Source organism: Heterocephalus glaber, unplaced genomic scaffold (assembly GCF_053883595.1).
Source record: "Heterocephalus glaber isolate CG9 unplaced genomic scaffold, H.glaber_assembly_v1.0 deba00001498, whole genome shotgun sequence".
In the NCBI taxonomy this organism is placed as follows: domain Eukaryota; kingdom Metazoa; phylum Chordata; class Mammalia; order Rodentia; family Bathyergidae; genus Heterocephalus; species Heterocephalus glaber.
The window spans coordinates 4,975,441-4,991,960 of record NW_028258321.1 but is presented as its reverse complement, the minus strand read 5'-3'; the positions used below and the strand labels follow the sequence as shown (position 1 = coordinate 4,991,960).

The 16,520-nt window shown below is 60.2% G+C and overlaps 1 protein-coding gene across 5 annotated transcripts in view; it reads right to left on the bottom strand.

The window, feature by feature from the left end:
• Positions 1-16,520, bottom strand: part of Sh3pxd2a (SH3 and PX domains 2A) — a 193,779-nt gene that overhangs the window by 51,301 nt on the left and 125,958 nt on the right. For 2 of the 5 annotated variants that reach the window (XM_021245689.2, XM_021245687.2), the window contains exon 7: positions 4,753-4,797. The exons of 2 other annotated variants lie outside the window; for them this stretch is intronic. In XM_021245689.2, the coding sequence (XP_021101348.2) occupies positions 4,753-4,797 (45 nt within the window). Of the gene's footprint in view, positions 1-1,887; positions 2,958-4,752; positions 4,798-16,520 lie in introns of those variants that run through there. One more of the 5 variants, XM_021245692.2, reaches the window with a different exon arrangement.

Genomic DNA, 16,520 nt, shown 5'->3' with positions numbered 1-16,520 from the left:
TGGGCCGGCAGGCGGGCGGCCGTGAGGGCTGGGCAGTGCAGAAGAGAAGAGGAGGAGAGGGAGGCGGCCGGGAGCAGGCCCCTGCCTCCACCAGAGCCGGGAAGCCGGAGAGAAAGGCAGCCTTGCTCCCTTCGGGGCGGGAGAGGGACAGGCTTCTCCACAGCCTGCCTGCTGAGGCGGCGAGGGTTTGAGGCCGCCAATCGCTGGGGTTTACTCACAACCCTTAAATAGAAACACATGAGACCGCCGCCCGCCAAATGAGGAGCAGGAGGTGGAGGCAGGGGAGGGAGGAGGCCCAGGCTGTTTACTTGAAACTCAAGAAGAAAGTCCCAGGCCAGCACTGGCCAGCCCGGCTCCAGGCTCCATTCCTGCCCCGCTGGCTCCCGAAGGCCAGGCCCAGCCTCGACTCCACAGAAGCCTGCGCCGGCCTGCGGCCGCCTCTCCCTGCACAGCCCACCCAGCCTCCCTCTGCCCTGAGTGCTGCAGTGGGGGTGATGCTCCAGCAGTCTCTGCCACCCTTCCCAGCAGCTTCAGGAGCTGGGGGCAAAGCTGGGGTGCAGCAGGGGAGGGCGCCAGGACCCCAGGCGCATTCACCTTCTCTGGCCCGCGGCCACCGGACCAGGGGCCCCAGTCATTAGCACACACCAGGCAGGAGGGCAGACAGCCTGGGGCCCAGTGGCCTCACCGGCCATGACTGGAGGCTGTGACCGGCTGCGTGAGCTTCTCATGCTTCAACCACGACCGCACCAGCACCTGTGATGCCACAGCCCTGCTGGGGAGAAGGGAACCCACAAGCCAGAGACCAAGGGTCACCTCCTTCAGGAAGTCTCTCCAGAGCATGCCCAGCCCAAAGGGAGCTCACAGTACCCTTAAACTATGTGTCTTCCAGGCAGGCACAGTGACACATCTGCAGTCTCAGCACTTGGAGGCTGAGGCAGGAGGATCACTCAAGCCCAGGAGTTCAACACAGGCCCGGGCAACACAGCAAGATCTCTTGTCTCAAAAGCAAAACGAAATTGCACCCCTGCCAATCTCCTGGAAGACTGGGGGCTTCACCACACTCACTGGGCTCTAGGAATGGCCGAGGGTCTCCAGGCTCCACAGGGCTGCCTGGGTGTGACTTCTGTGCCAGGCACATTCTCAGCTCACACTTCCCATCTCAGGGACCTATCAGAGGCTCCGAGAGGCAGGAACTCACCCCCATCCCCCAGAGGGTAGGGAGACAACCAGGACCACTCACTGGGGTCTGAGCTGTTCGCAGACACACGGCTCTTCCCGCACAATGATCACTCACTTGATGGCACAGAACCACCTGAGCTTTTTAAAAGCACGGACGCCAGCTGGGCTTGGTGACGCAGGCCTGCAATCCCAGCACTCAGGAGGCTGAGGCAGGAGGGTCACGAATCCAAGACCACTTTGCACATGGAGGGCTATATAGGGAGACCCTGTGTCTAAAACCAAACCAAGCAAATAAGTCACTGACACCTGGGCTTCAGAGGTTCAGGGGCCCAGACCAGGGCCCGGGCACAAGTGGCTAAGGCCCACGCCTGTGGTCCTGGTGTGTAGCCAGAGTGAGAAGCACTGCTTAGACCTGGGGTCCTCCATCTGCCCCAGAGCTAGGGGCGACGGCCACAGAACTTGGGGAAAGCCCAGTGGGAGCCCGCCTTGGAAGGAAAGGGCTCCACTGCCCTGACAGCATTCCTCCACGGCAGCCCCGCAGGGCCTCTGGAGACCTGGGGAAACACGTCCTAGCTGAGGGGTGCCACATGGGCGTACACATGCGGCCAGGCAGCCCGTCCAGAGCTGGGATTGTATTTCAGGCAGAAATGCAGCCGACAGCTGGGCAGCAGGGCTGGCCCCCGCCACACTCCAGCCCCTCAGCCCTACCTTCCTGGAAAATCGGCCTGAGCGCTCTGGGGGCCTCCGGCACCGTGGGACGCGGGGGGGACAGCAGAGAGAAAGCCTCCAATGGGCAGCGTGCAGATAGGCTGCAGCCCCTGGGGGCTGCTCCACAGGCTGGGGACGGTCACTCCACCAACACGCGCTGTCCGCCTGGCTGTCCTCCCTGCCCGTCATGTGCACGGGCTCCCACTTGGTGCCTGCCTCTCGGGGAGCCTGGACCCCGGGCAGGCGCTGGGAGCAGGTATACGGATGAGGAGCCACTGGGAGGCCGGGAGGCCCGGAGGCCCGGAGGCCCGGCGGCTGGCGGGCGGTGATGTCAGCCCAGAGGCGGCCCTAGGTCCTTCCTGCCAAGGTCCGGAAAACTGGGGGTGGAGGAGTCTGCCAGAGGGAGGGACAGTGGAAGGAGGCTCCTGCGCTCAGACAGGGTCTGGCAGGAGCAGGGAGGAGGGCAGACCTCTCTAGACAGTGAGCGCCTCCCCGGAGCAGGGGCTTTGTGTGCCTCAGCCAGGGTGGGCCTTTGTGCTCAGTGCAGAGCCACAGCTGGGCCCCTGGGCCCTGGGACCCCCACCCACCGTGCCTGTGCTTCATGCCTGCACTGCTCCAGCCACCACCTGACTGGAACCCCGGCTCCTGCCCAACCCTGGCTGCCAATTTAAATGGCTAAACGACGCCTTTGCCAAGTCAGTTCCTTGCTCCAACACCTTCTGTGGCTCCCTGTTGCCTAAAGAATAAAGGCCAAATTCAAGCCCGTCATCTTGCAATCTGAGCTCCTGAAGGGCCCCCCCCATTCCATACAGCATTTAATTCACACTCAGGTGTTGGAACACCTACTATGGGCCAGCAACACTGTTCTGGGCACGTTCTTTCTTTCTAAGCCTTCGCTGGGGCCGCTGCCCCCTGCCTAGGAAGCCTTCCAGTCGAGTGTCGCTCCCAACTCCACCCCAGAGCTGCTCCCCTGCAGGAGGCTTGCTCCGCATGGCTCCAGCCCGCTCGCTGTCTCCTGGACCTTCTGTTGGTCACAGCCCCAAGCCAGCCTGGTGAGAGCTGATGCCCCAGGACTGGGGCCACGGACTGGACACAGGACACAATCATCTCTGAGACTCACATCGCAGGTGCTCAGAGTCCTCGGGTCTCGGTCAGTCCCACTTCTCCTACACTCGTTCTGTGGTCCTGGGGAGGACGCAGCCTCTCTGAGCTTCGGTGTCCTCGTGTAAACAGTGAGAGCACCTTGTGGTGCTGTTCTCAGCATGGAGGGAAGCAGCTGGGCTTAAGGCCCACAAAGACAGCTGTTTATAAAGCAGAGGGAATGGCAGGCTCAGGAGGAGCTGGAGAAGCCTTGGTTCCCAAGGGCTCAGCAGCAGGGCAGCTCAGGGTAAGGGCCACAGGCTGGGAAAGGAGACCCAGGCTGTGGCCTTACCTCTCCCAGGCCCCTCTGGCAGGCAGCGGGCACTGCCAGGGGAGAGCCAGATCACCCGGGGGCCACTCTGGGGTGTCAGCTGAGCACCCCAGGACTCCTATCTGCCAGATGTCTGCTGTCAGCCTGTCCCCTCTGAGTTTCCTGTCTCATGGAATTCTTCAACATTCCGGCCCAGAGAGTCCTGGTGACTTGCCCGGCTCCCAGGTCCAGCTGGGTCCTTCCCCGTGGGGCCTGACGGACTCCCTGGGGCCTCTGGGCTCCCCCTCAGCAGACCCCTGGCACCATGGCAGTCTCTGCCCCAGGCTCCCACCACCCTCCCGGGCCAGGGCACTGCACCAAGGCCCCTCCAACCCCTCACAGCTGGTCCCTCCTGGCCCCTCCGCTATACGTTGGGGGAATAAAATGCATGACTGTGGGCCAAGTGGGCTCCAGCAGCCTGGCGTGCGTGGAGGGGAAAAAGGGACAGGCGCCCAGTGATTAGCTCAGGCCCAGGCCCTCACCAAGGGAACACCAGGAGGGGGCTGCACGGGAACGGGGCCCTCCCCCAGCTGCCTCTCTCCTCCTGGCCCCTCTCCCGGGACTCGGCTCCCGTCCCCTGCCAACAGCTGTGGCAGGATGGGGTGAGTCTAACTCCTGAAGGGGCCGGCCCACGTGACCCTCGACCCCTCTGCCCTGCTCCCCAAATTCCTAGCCTAGATTTCTGCTCTCAGAAATGAAGGAGCCCCTAGAAGACCAGCCTGGAAATCCCCCAACTCCCTGCAGCGCTGGAAACCCTGCCCTCTGGGTCCAGGAAGACCAAAGGCTGAAGGCAAGGCCTTGAGTGGGCTCAGCTCTGCCCAGGCATGGCCAGGGCCTGAGCCCGAGGGCCATGCTGGCCAGGCAGGCCCAAGCCAGGTTGGAGGCAGCTCCGAGCTCCGGACTGCTGGTCACCGGGGCTGTGACCTCCCTCTGCCCGGGGCGGCCCCGCCCCCCAGAATCCCCAGCTGCCAGTGGATCTCTGGAAACCAGGCTCCGTGACCCGGCCCTCAGCTCGGCCTCAGCGCAGCTGAAGTGTGCCACGCATCCCTGGTTGGCCAGCCCATTCTCACCAGGACGGCCCGAGACAGCACCGAGGGCAGCAGCCATGCCGCCTGCCGCCTGCCCTGAACCAGGGCCCAGCTAGCTCTCGACCTCAGGGATTGCACACTTGCCAGGATGTGGTAGAGCTGGGCCCCAAAGCCACACACCCAGCTGCGTGATGTCCTCGGCACGGCCCAGGGCGCCCAGGCTGGGTCTGAGAGCTGAAGGGCTCTCCGGGCAGGCAGAGTGCCCAGTGGCTGTCGACAGCTGCCACTCGTCCCCGGGAAGCATGCAGAAAGCAGCGTGGCGCAGGCTCCGAAGTGTGCTGGGACCCATGCTCACACACATGCACACACATGCTCGCCAGGTAGTACCTGTCGCGTCCTTCCTGGGAGACTCAGCCCAGCTGGAGAGCCACACTTCCGAGTCCCCAGAGAGCCGGCAGCAGCAGGAGGAGAACCAGAGAGAGAACCGTTAGGCTGTACTCAGGCTTGGTGTAGGCGGGGCGGGGTGGGGCGGGGCGGGGGGGAGGGGTTTCCTGGCTCTGGGGCCGCCGGGCGTGGACTGAGTGATTAGAGCCCAGGCAGGGATAATGAGGTGTCTGTTGGCAAGCAGGAATCCACTCACCACAGGGCATCCTGCTCGGCCCCTCCCGGAACGGACCCTCAGGCTGTAGTGGTGTCTTCGTTTGTGACCATGTGGGTGGGGTCCTCTGGGGACAGCAGGCTCGGCAGCCCAGACCCAGAACCACTGCTGCCAGGGTTGGCCCCCGAAGGCCACGTCTCTGGGTGCCACGTCCACTAAGCCTGATGTCTTATCCGAGCGGCTACACAGCCCGGCCAAGGGAGATGGCAGCCCAGAGGAGGGGAAGGGCACCCCAGAGCGCCCAAGTCCCCGCCCAGCCCAGGGGCACTGCTAGTGATCAGGCTCGGCAGAGGTGTCCAGCCCTGGGCTCAGACCCCTCACCTGTGGGGCTGTTCGTCATCTCCAAGGGGCGCAGCACTGGCTGCAGTGGGACAGCTATAGGACATGCTGGGATGCGAGCCCGAGAGACAAGCCTTTGCACTGCCCACCCAGCGCTGCCCAGGAGGGCCGTCGGGCCTTCTCGCAGCATTTATCATCTCATCTCCCGAGCTTCACACCTAGCTCTTACATGGAGTAACTCTTCCTTTTCACAACCAACCTACAATGCTAAGTATTAGGGTTCCTCCCACTTGAAGCTGAAGCCGAGAGGTTAAGAAGCTTGCCGAAGGCTGCACAGCTAGTAGAGTATCCATATCTTACGGGGACGGGGACGCAGACTTGAGGCAATAAAACTTCGCTGTCACCATTTAAGGCACCCTCCGCTCTCCCTCGCTCAGCAAGCCTCCTTCCATCTGCAGCTGACTCCCATGGAGAACCAGGGAGCTGGCCCCACCAGATCTCACTGCACACCCACAGTGGGGCTCTGGGGAGAGGGTCAGAGAGGCCTCTGCAGGTGACTGCCTGGGCTCTGATCTAGGCTGTGCCCCCGGGGGAAGAGGGACAAGCAGAGCTGGTCTCCAGGTGCTGAGGTGCCTGCTCTCACCTCACCAGGCCTCAGGTCAGAAGCCCCTGGGAGAAGAGGGGCGGTGCTGGCCCAGGGACCAGGCTGGTGCTGAGGAAGGACCTCCAGTCCTTAAGCTCCTGTGGCCAACCGAGGCCTGATTTCAAAATGGGAGGCTTTCCTGCCTGGTGCCCACATCTAGCTTCCAACTTCCTCCCACAGCACCCGAGACGTGGCTGAGTGGGCTGCTCTCCTAGCAAGGCCTAGCTACACCCCGGGAGGCAAGTGTCTGGACCACCCAACACCACCTGGCCCTGCACGGCTAGCCCACCCTGACCCCACTAGGAGGTCAGCCTGTTTCTCTCCACCCACAGGGCTTTCACGTCTGTACACCTTCCTTCTGGGGTTCTTCCTCGGAAATGTTTGGGAAGGCAAACTTTTTCAGCGAGCCAATGGTAGGCATCTGCCTGGGCCTCGAAAGCCCAGGAAGACCGGTTCTGCTAGGACAGAGGTCTGTAAGTAGCAGGAGAGTAAGTCTCTTGGGCTCTGGGGGCCTCTGTGGAGACCGCCCAACTCCTCTGCTGCAGTGTAAAACCAGCCACAGACAACATGAAAAGCATCAGTGGGCCGTGTCCCAATAAAACTTTATTAACAGAAACACGTGGTGGGCTGGACAGGAGTGGCGGGCAGACGACCTGGGCTCATGCCTGTCCCTTTCACCTCCCATCAGCAGGCCGCCCCTTCCCTATCCCTTTGCGATTGCGCAGCAGGCGGTGAAACCACTGAGCTAAATCCCCAGCCCTAAAAAGTCTTTCTAAAACACGGTTTCTCAGTCCCTGGATGTGCAGAATTAATCCAATTCCACTGTTATCACCCAAAACTTCTGCTCTGGAGGGGCGTCTTCAGCCCACCAGAGCACGCCTTGTGCCTTGCCCGCCTGGTGTGGGAAGCACCCTTCACCCACACCCCTGGCTGGGAGGCAGACAAGGCTGCTGCCTGAGGGCTGGAGGGATGTGGAGATGGGGTGGTGGGGTGGAGAGGTGAGGCAGGCAGGCGTGGCTACGGAACAGCTGTGCGGACCCTGCCCTTACTCCGGACGCTTCCTTCCTCTCCTCTAGTGACAAAGAACCAAGGGGCCTGCAGAGCAGGGGTGTCAGACCTGGAACCCGTTCCCAGGGTCTTGCTTGCTGGTAACTACCTGTGTGGCCTCAGGCCAGTGGCTTAACTCCTCTGGCCCTCACTGCTCACATCTGCAAAGCCAAACACTTGGGCCACTGGTCTCCTAGCAGCTGTTTAATGTCCTAGACTTTCTAGCAGAAACCTGCTGGTCTCCGTCACACAAGTGCACGACAGCCAAAGTGGATCTTTCCAGAGGAAAGGTGGCTTTTCCAGGGAAAACCACTCGAAGTAGGCTGAATGTCTGGAAACCGCCTCCAAAGAGGTGAAGGCTTGGTTGGCACCACGAGGAGAGACTCGAGGGAGGGACAGAGCTGCTCCTTGTGTGCCCTCTCCCATGCCCAGAAATGGGCTCGGAGACCCACTGCCTGTGCAAGGAGCCAGCCTGCGCGGACAGAAGGGGAACGGGTGACTGCTCTGGAAGAAGCCACGGGTTATGGGAGAAGGGGCCCGTGGCATGGGGTCCCTTCCCCTGATACCCCGGTGCTTGGCACAGCCATTCCCCCTGGCTGGCAACTCGCAGAAGCAGCGTATCACGGGGAAAGGCACACCAGGATCCACTTGCCAAGAAGGAAGAGCAGCAGCAGTTTCAGCACGAGGTCAGTGGGAGCTCCCCAGGCGGGCACAGTTGTCTGCCGGGTGCTGTGGCCTCTCACTGCCTCTGGGTGGCGCTTCCTCCCAGGAGTGGGTCTGCTACTTCGGGGGCCTGGCCTTCTTTCTCCCCACCCCACATGCCCACTTGCCCCATCATTCCGACGCGAGGCTGCCGCATCCTGGACTGAGCTCCAGAACCATGAACTAAAATATACCTCTTGTCAGGCTCCACCGGACACACCTGTAATCCCAGCTATCGGGAGGCTGAGGCAGGGGGATTATAGCTCAAGGCCAGCCTGGGCTACTTAGTAAGGCCCTATCTCAAAATAAAACTTTGGCTAGGCCTCGGAATGTAGCTCTGGGTAGAGTACTTGCTTAACATGCATGAGAGCCCGGACTCAATCCCCAGTGCTGCTAAATAAATAAACCTTTTTTCTTTATAAATTACTCAGGCTCAGACATCCTGTTATACAAGAAAAAAAAGGGATTAAAACCATGGGCAGCGTAGGGACGTCACCCTGCCCCTGACTTGGAGGGCGAGCAGGCTTCACCAAGCCCCCATGCCTAGCAGGGCCTTGGGGCCACTGTACTGCTCTCTGTCACGGGGTTGAGGTCATTCGTAATTTATGAACAAGAGGCCCTGTGTTTTCCTTTTGCATTGGGCCTGGTAAATTACTTAGCTGGTTATTATGCCCAAGGCCGGAGGGCTCTGGGTCACAGACTTCAGAGCTAGATAAATACAAGTACCATACTTAAGGAGAAACTTAGTAGGGCTGCATTGGGATGAGTGTCTCCTGAAAGACGAAAAGCAAACCCTGAATGAATGTGTCCAGGGTCTTCCTCCTCTGCTACCCCTCTGGTGTTGCAGCAATGCCCAGACAAACGGCCCTGGTTCGAGGTGTGGTGCTACACACTATGGGTGTCATCTTACTAAATCCTTACAACAATCTGTGTTTACAAACCAGGAAGAGGGGTGGCTCACAGAGGGTGAGACACCATGTCCTGGGTCCTCCCAGGCTCTGGCCAAGGCCTTACTCACTGCTGCCTGCTTCTGTCTGTACCCGCAGACACATCCCTGCCTGGGTTGCATTTGGCAAGAAAGGGCCTGCCTCCCTTCCTCGTGCTGGCTTCCCAGAAGCCGGTGCAACTGAGGGGCAGCCCCACCCAGGGCAGGAACGCGCCTGGCCTAGCCCTGGGGCAGCCTCTGAGCTGAGCAGTCCGGAACCTCCCAGCTCAGGTGGGGATGGGCAACACAGGGGTGGGGCTGCCTGGCAGGGGTGCAGCAGGGCTCTGGGTCAAGGGGTGCTGGGCACTGCTCCCAGCAGCTGCTGCCTGGCCGGGCGGCCTCTCAGTCCCCAGAGTCTCACCTCTCCGGGCATTCATGTGCAGTCAGAGTTCAGCTCTGCAGAGTTCCGGGATCCCAGCCACCCTCCCCGGCTGTCTGCCTTGGTGGTCCTCTACTTACTGGGAAACCCGCTCCCATTCCTCCACCCACCGGCTCTCTCAGAGCCCCGGCTGGCTGTCTGTGCGAGTTCACAGAGAGCAGGACGGGCCAGCAAGGTGGGAGGAAGTCTGCAGCTGGGGCCCTCCTCTCCCGGCCCCCACAAGGTCCTGGAGAGAGAGGGAGTGGGTGGGCGACAGAGTCAGGGGCACGAAGCAGCCACCAGCTCTGCAGGGACCCCCAGCCTCGAGCACAGTGGGCCTGCTTTGGACCACCCGACTCCCCCCAGGGTCCTGGAGCACCAGGGAGGGCACAGTTGCCTTCCCAGATGTTCCCATCTCCTGAGCCCTGTCAGCTTGGGGGGGACCTGGCTCCTCTGGCCGCCTCCTGGCACTGCTACTAAAGTCTGTCCTTCTTCCCCAGGGCCGCCCAGACCCAGCAGGGCACTCGGGGCGACTCCTGGCCGGACACTGCCATCGGGCGGGAGAGTTGTGTGCACGGGCCCAGGCCAGCAGGGGAGCTCACCCTGAGCTGGGGTTGAGGACACTGGCTTCTAGGCTCTCCCACCTCCCTCATCCTGCCCTGCATTAAACTGGGCCCAGAATGCCTGCCCAGGACTGAGCCCTGGCACACAGCAGGTGCTTAAGAGACAGGTGCTGAGCCTCTCCATTAAAGTTCCTTCATGTCTTAACCTGTAGACACTGCCAGCACGCCTAGAACACAGCAGGAGCCCGGTTAACCCCCGGCGGCTGCCAGGAGGCCCAGCACGCTGCTCTCAGTCCTGTGGGTCTCATGGAGACATGGGGCTGGGCCGAGCCCCCCACTCAGGAGCCCTGGGGCACCCGCGGCTGCTCCGTCTGGCCCAGCCCTCACCTCCTGAGCCCAACCGGCCTTGCTGTGGTGGGCACAGTGGTTCGTGGTAGACCCGAAGCTGGTAGAACACCCTGGAAAGGCTTCTGGCTTAGAGCAGCTGCTTCAAAGTACGTATTTCAAAGGGATTTTTAAAAAATTATCTAAAACCACAGCCAAGCGCGGCGGCGCATCTATGATCTCCGCACTCAGGAGGCCGAGGCAGGATGACAGCAACTTCAAGGCCAGCCTGAGCTCCATGGCGAGTTTGAGGCCAGCCAGGGCTACACAGCAGGACTTTGTCTCAAAATAATAATTACTGCTATTCACCATACCCGATCTGGCCTCGTGGCAAGATGGATGTGGCAGGAAGTGGGGGTCTGTGCAGGGACAACTCGTTTATCTACAGTCTGGCAGGAGCAGGCTCAGCTCTGGCCCCCACCGAGTGTGCCGGAGCTCTGGGCCTCTCCCTCCCCTGCTCTGCGTGGGCCTGCACATCCCCTGAGCTCTCAGGTGCCACGTACACAGGCTGTGAATGTGCACACACATCGCCGCTCGGGAAATCCCCACATCTGGCTCTCTCGTGACCGCAATGCCCAGACAGTGGTAGCTGAGGGCCTGGAGGACAGGGAGGGTCAGGAGCGCGCGAGCGGGAGGATGGACTTAGCCCTCTGGCACAGGACAGAGGCCCTTCTAAGGCGAGTGTCCCTCGGGGGCGGGGCCCGGAGAGGCTGCACCCACCAGGGCTTACTGCGCAGGGGCAAGCATGGGAAGATGCGGCCGCTCCTCCGCTCCTCCGGCGCCGCTGGTCTTCCCCTGGGATGTCTGTCCTGCCGGTCCTACCCCAACATCAACCACTGGCCTTCCAGCGGATGGAGACTCCGTCCTGGAAGGAGGAGGTGAGAGGTGCCCTGGGGCAAGCTCTCTCCCCCAGGTGAAGGATTGTGCTGAGCCAGCAGGCTCGGTACAGCGTCCAGGAAACCGCACCACACTGCGGGCACCAGTATGGGGAAGGTCTGGGTGCCCAGGTCAGGACATGGGACGTGGGGACAGCTGGCGCCCTGACTGCCCAGGTCCTGTGCACTCTGCCTGCTGGCTCACTGGCGGCCCCCAATGAACTAGCTGTGGGAGGCCTCCAGCTTCCCCAAGGTCTGTGTGCCTCACTGGGAGACCCCGGGTCACTCCACCCCACCCCTGTAGTCCTTGTGACACTGTGTTGACCGGGTGGTGACCTTCCCACCTCACTGGGAGTCCTGGGAGGACAGAGACCTCCTCCTGTCCCTCCGGGTATCACTGGGGCTCAATCCTGAGGCCTGGAACCCAGGAGCTACTCAGATGTTCTCAGACAAATCCACAAGGCAGCCACGGCCAGAGCCAGTCATGCCAAGGTGTGGCACCAGCATCTATCCGCAAACTCACTTCCCATCCATTTGGCCTTCAAGGGTGCCCTCCCTGCCCACCAGCACAGGGTACCACTGCTGTCCACCGGCCTGGCCTGGAGCAGAGGGAGCAGCCCAAGTCGGGAGGAGGATGGGGCAGGGTGGTCTCTCCATCAGAACCCTGTGTCAGAAGCAAATGAATAACGAGAAGCCCCTAGGAGACCGTGTCCCCCCGACAGATCTGAAGGCTTGTTGAACAAGGTCTCCCTGGGGCTGCTGCCAACCTGCAGAGACAGTTTAGCTTGGCACCTGTCACTGGGCTCTCATCACTGCAGTACAATGACCTCACCCTTCTGCAAGAGAGCTTATGCACCCACCCCAACCCTGGGCCAACAGCCGGGAGCCTAGGGTGGTCCAGAGCTGAACTGGGGACGCCTGGGTGACAGGGACAGCAGTCCCCCAAGACTGAGGGGGCTTCTAAGACCTGCACCTGCAATCCAGAGCAGTGTCAAGGGAGGGACGTGACCAGGCGTCAGCTCTTGGTGCTGAGCACAGGGCTGGGAAGGGACTCCTGACGTGACCCCACCTCTCGGGAAGACTCTGGCTCTAACATGGACTAGATCCATCTTCTCGCCAGCTGCTGGGGTCACCTGTGGCAACAAGACCGGGGGCAAAGCAAAGAGAATCAGGGAAGAGCCCTGTTTTTCCTGCAATCTTCTAAGTTTTCCTGAAACTTTGGAAAAATTCTTTTGGCCTTCACATTTAAAAAATGACCAATTATTAAAAAAGGCCATGGGCCAACTCAGTGACACATGCCACATTTCTGTTTCTAAACAAAGTAAATTTAGATCAGAAAAAGGGGCCAAGACGATAAGTAATGCGTGCTTCCCCCAGTCTTTGTTTTTCTGTTGACTTCGTCATTACTGGAACTGTGGGCCCCGCTGGCACATGTCTATAAGCCAGGAAGCTGAGGGAGGGACACGCTGCTTTCTGGATGAGGGCTGCACTGGGAGCATTTCTTTGCTGGACCACAACCTGGGCGGTCTCCTTCTCCCTAGGAACAAAACCTGGGGAACTTTCAAAGGGAGACAATCCAAGGCCCCTTAGATGGTCATTCTCCAAGGCCCCAAATGCTGGGCTGGCATTCAGGGACAGGTCCCCCACCCCTGCTTCTGCAGCCCAACCCAGAGTCAGGGACAAATGAAAGCATTTTCAAAGACAGCCCCATCCAGTCACGACCACCTCAGCACTCCACTTCCAGGCACCTCCCTGCTGGTCGACCCTGAATGTGAACGTTCATCCTCACCCAGAACGCAACCCTGGCTTGATTTCAGAACCCCAGGGCTGGGGGGCTGTCAAGAATGCAGAAGATGGGGTGTCACCCCAGAGATGCTGACAGATCTGCGGTCTGGTGGGGCCTGGGCTCTTCATTTCCACAAGCAGGCTCAGGATTTTACAGCTGCCTCCAGGCCTTTGGCCACCCTATTTCCTTCCGGCCAAACTTCCCCCTTGCCCAGCAGGAGAGCTGGGTTACAGAAAAGAGGAGGCAGACAGCACTGATGGTACCAGCTAGCCTAACCGCCTCCACCGGGTCACCCCAACACGCGTGAGCAGCAGGCCTCTCTCTATGGCGTGCCTGCCACATGGGCTGGCCAGAGCTGCCAGGCACCCAGCCTCCTTTTGTTCCCAAGTAGATGGTGTCACACTGCTGGGGTGATCCGGAGCCTTGAAAATGACAACTGTTTAATCCATACCCAGCTGGGATGTGGCAGAATCGGATACCTCTATAGGACACACCCACTCGGGGGACAGGCCATAGGAGGCTCCAGGAAGACCCGGGCCGTGTTTATGAAGCAGCGTGGGCCGTAGGAAAGGAAAGGGAAAGATGGGAAAGCCTCCTGGACCCCTGACTCCGAGGGGGCGTGCCATGGCGTGTGTCTAGACGTTCCCCCAAAGCCTCATGCTTTCTCAGAGGTAGCTGGATCTGGAAGTGATTCATGGTGCGATGCTAGGCTCAGGGGCACCAGGATGAAGGGCGGGACTGTTACCACCCTAAGTAGTCTGCATAATATAAAGGGCCAGGAAGATGCTTCAAGGCCCCTTTGTTGGTTTTGCTGTCTTCCATGGCCATGAGCTGTTGCCCCTATGCCACCCTGCCCTGGAGCCAGCTGATTATGGATTGAAACCTGCACACACTGTGAGCTAAATAAATCTTTTCCCCTTTTGTCAGGTATTTCATCTCACTAACTAGAGAAAAGTAACAAGACAAGGGAATAGGAGAAGGCCACTGTCCCTGCCCATCCTCTTGTGAGCAGGGCAGGCTGGTGCTCATTCCAGGTAGAGAGCTCAGAGCCCTGCTCGTTCTGCTTCCTCTCCTCATCCCGCTGCCGCTTCCAGGACGGGGTGAGGGCAGCAGGAGGCCAGCTTCTGCCCTGCCTCCCACTGGACAAGGAGAGGCCACAGCTCCTCTCCTGGTTGCTTCATCTGTAAAGGCAGAGAGCGGAACTGGCTTTTCCAGATAGTAGCCTGTACATGTGGGCAGGTCTTGCTTTAAGCAAACACACTACTGAAAGCCAACCTCATAAAAAGAGGGATTAAGGGGGTATTAGTCACTGCCTGCAGAGACCCTTCACTCGGTTAGGCATTCCCTGTGACCAGCTGGCTCCTAGGAGCCTCTGGGGGGTGCCGGGGGACAGGGACAGTCCTACAGGATTCCACAGCCTCAGTCCCAGACACCAGCAGGCCCTTTGGGCCCTGGTTCCGAAGGCATCAGACTTCAGGGGAAACGGAGTTTGGCTCTGACACCCCGGATCTGATCCTGTGTCTGCCTGGCTGGCGGACCTTGGGGAAGTTCCTTAACCTCCCTTTCCTGGTCCATAATATGGGGTCAAGCCCAGCCACGCGGCCATTGTAAGGCTTCCTGGCAACCAGCCGATGTTGTGCCTTTCCTGGGTGAGGCAATCCGAGAGGGGGCAGGAGCTGAAGCCAGCGCTCTACCCCCTGGAGAGAGGACACCTCCCTGCCACCTCCCAGTCACAGAAAAAACCACAGAATCCTGCCTATTCCCCGGGCCAGGCACCTCACGTCCTTCAATCCTCCAATGACCGATGAAGGGCTGTCATCCTCCCACTTTACAGATAAAGAAACTGAGGCCAAGGGAAGCTAAAGACTTGGTCAGGACCACACAGCTGGCATGGCTGGGACCTGAAACGAAGCAGTCTGGCTCCAGCATGGGTGCTCTTAACAGAACACTCAGCAGTGGCTGCGTCCAGTTGCTGTCTCCTTTGGGGCTCCCAGAACAGAAATGAATGTCTCAATCATCTTTGTACTCGAGAGTCAAAGGTAAGGCCAGCTTCTCCCCTCCTTCCATAATCCACAGCACACAGAACTGTAACGAAGCCCATCCATGCCAGCTGGGTTCAAACCCCGCCTGGTTTGTCTGATGCCAAAACCCAAACTCAACCCCAAGGCACACGGCTCCGCCATGCTATGGGGCCACCTCAGCGCCGACCCAGAGTACTGGTTCCTGATCCCGGAGATGAGGATAAAGTAAACAGAGCTTCACAGGCACATCCACACTCACCTAAGAGGACAAACGTGCAACACGATGGAGCAACTGCATTTGCATTTAAACGAGCTGGACCTCTGCACAGGCTCCTGGCCCTCTGCCGGCCACAGGGTCTGTGGCTGCCTCCGCCACCTAGTGGTGATCTCAGAGCTGCTCAGGTGGCTCCAGAGTGCTGCGAGGACCCGCCAGCTCGTCACAGGCGCCACCGTCCCCCTCGGAGGGGGATCCCCAGCTAGCCATGGTTGCTGAAGGCCTGGGTCTGGGGTACCTTCCGTGTGATGCTCAGCATGATTGGCCAGCTGGCTGGACACAGTTCCCAGTTGTCCTTGTCCAGGTGTTGCTGGGAAGGGGCTGCTGTGGTTGTGATTAAAGGCCTTACCTTACTCCTACCCCCCTGGGGGCCTGCGCCAGTGAGCTGACAGGCCTCACGGGCAGGCCTGAGGGTCCCTGGAGTTCAGCCTGCCTGGCACTGCCTGCAACTGGGCAAGCCTGTACCTTAATAACTCTTCACCTGCCTCCTGCTGATTCTGTCCCTCTAGCTCAGTGATGGCGAACCTTTTAGAGCTGTCAATGATAATAAACAGCGCGCTGGGGCACGTGTGCCATAGGTTCACCACCACTGCCCTACTGAACCCTGCGGACAAAAGAACAGGCAAGGTAACTGAGCAACAAGGCCACGGAGCTGTCCGAGACCAAGCGACTGGCAAGAGGAAGACGGCCCAGGAGCTCCCCCTTGAGGCCACACGCAGTCAGCACCATCCACCCAACACTGCCAGTCTCCCCTCCACGGCTGCTGAAGCCCAGTCGTCTCCCACCTCTCCTCCCTGCTCATCTCCATTCACCAGCCGCAAAAACCACTCACTCGCTGATCAGGCAGATCATTTTGTCCTCTACGCAGGACCCTTACTGGCTTCTCTTTTATTCTGGGAAAGTCAGAATCCCTCAAGTGGCCGCAAGGCCCTCCACAGTCTGTGCTGCGTCATCACTCCCTCCGACCCACCCTGCCCTGTCCTCTTCCTGGGCACAAGGAGCCATCATGCCGTCACCCCGCTGGCCGGTGACCACGTCCCTCTGGTTACCTCCTCCTAGCGGGACCATCTCGTTTGTACAGTTCATCCCCGGGCAGACTGCACGCTCCTCCAGGGCAGAGGGGCGCCTGCCCAGGACCAGCACACAGCTGGTGCCGAGGTCGGGTCGGATCTGCGATGCAAATACGCTACACGTACTCCTGCTCACTACGTCTGGACGTGCTCGCTCCGGAGTACCCAGGCCCCTAGCTCGCGGCCCCCAAACCAGAACAGTTCCTCCTCTTTCCTTTCCAGTATCTCCCAGCTTGGGTCGAGGGACCTCCCTGTCCTGCCGCCGCGGGTTCATGCAGGCGGCCACACATTCTTGCGTCCTCCCGCCCGGTGCACACCCTGAGCCAAGCCCCCTGCTCTCTTGGTGGCAGAAGACAGACACAAGCAGGGACACACAAGGTAACCAGGGGCAGCCAGTGATGTACAGGGCAAAGCGGCTGACTGGAGAGGGCAGCCGGACAGTGGCGGGTTGGGCTGGCTTCTCTGAGAAGGTGACAAGCCGAAATCGGAGGCAGGCAAGTGAAAAGCTGA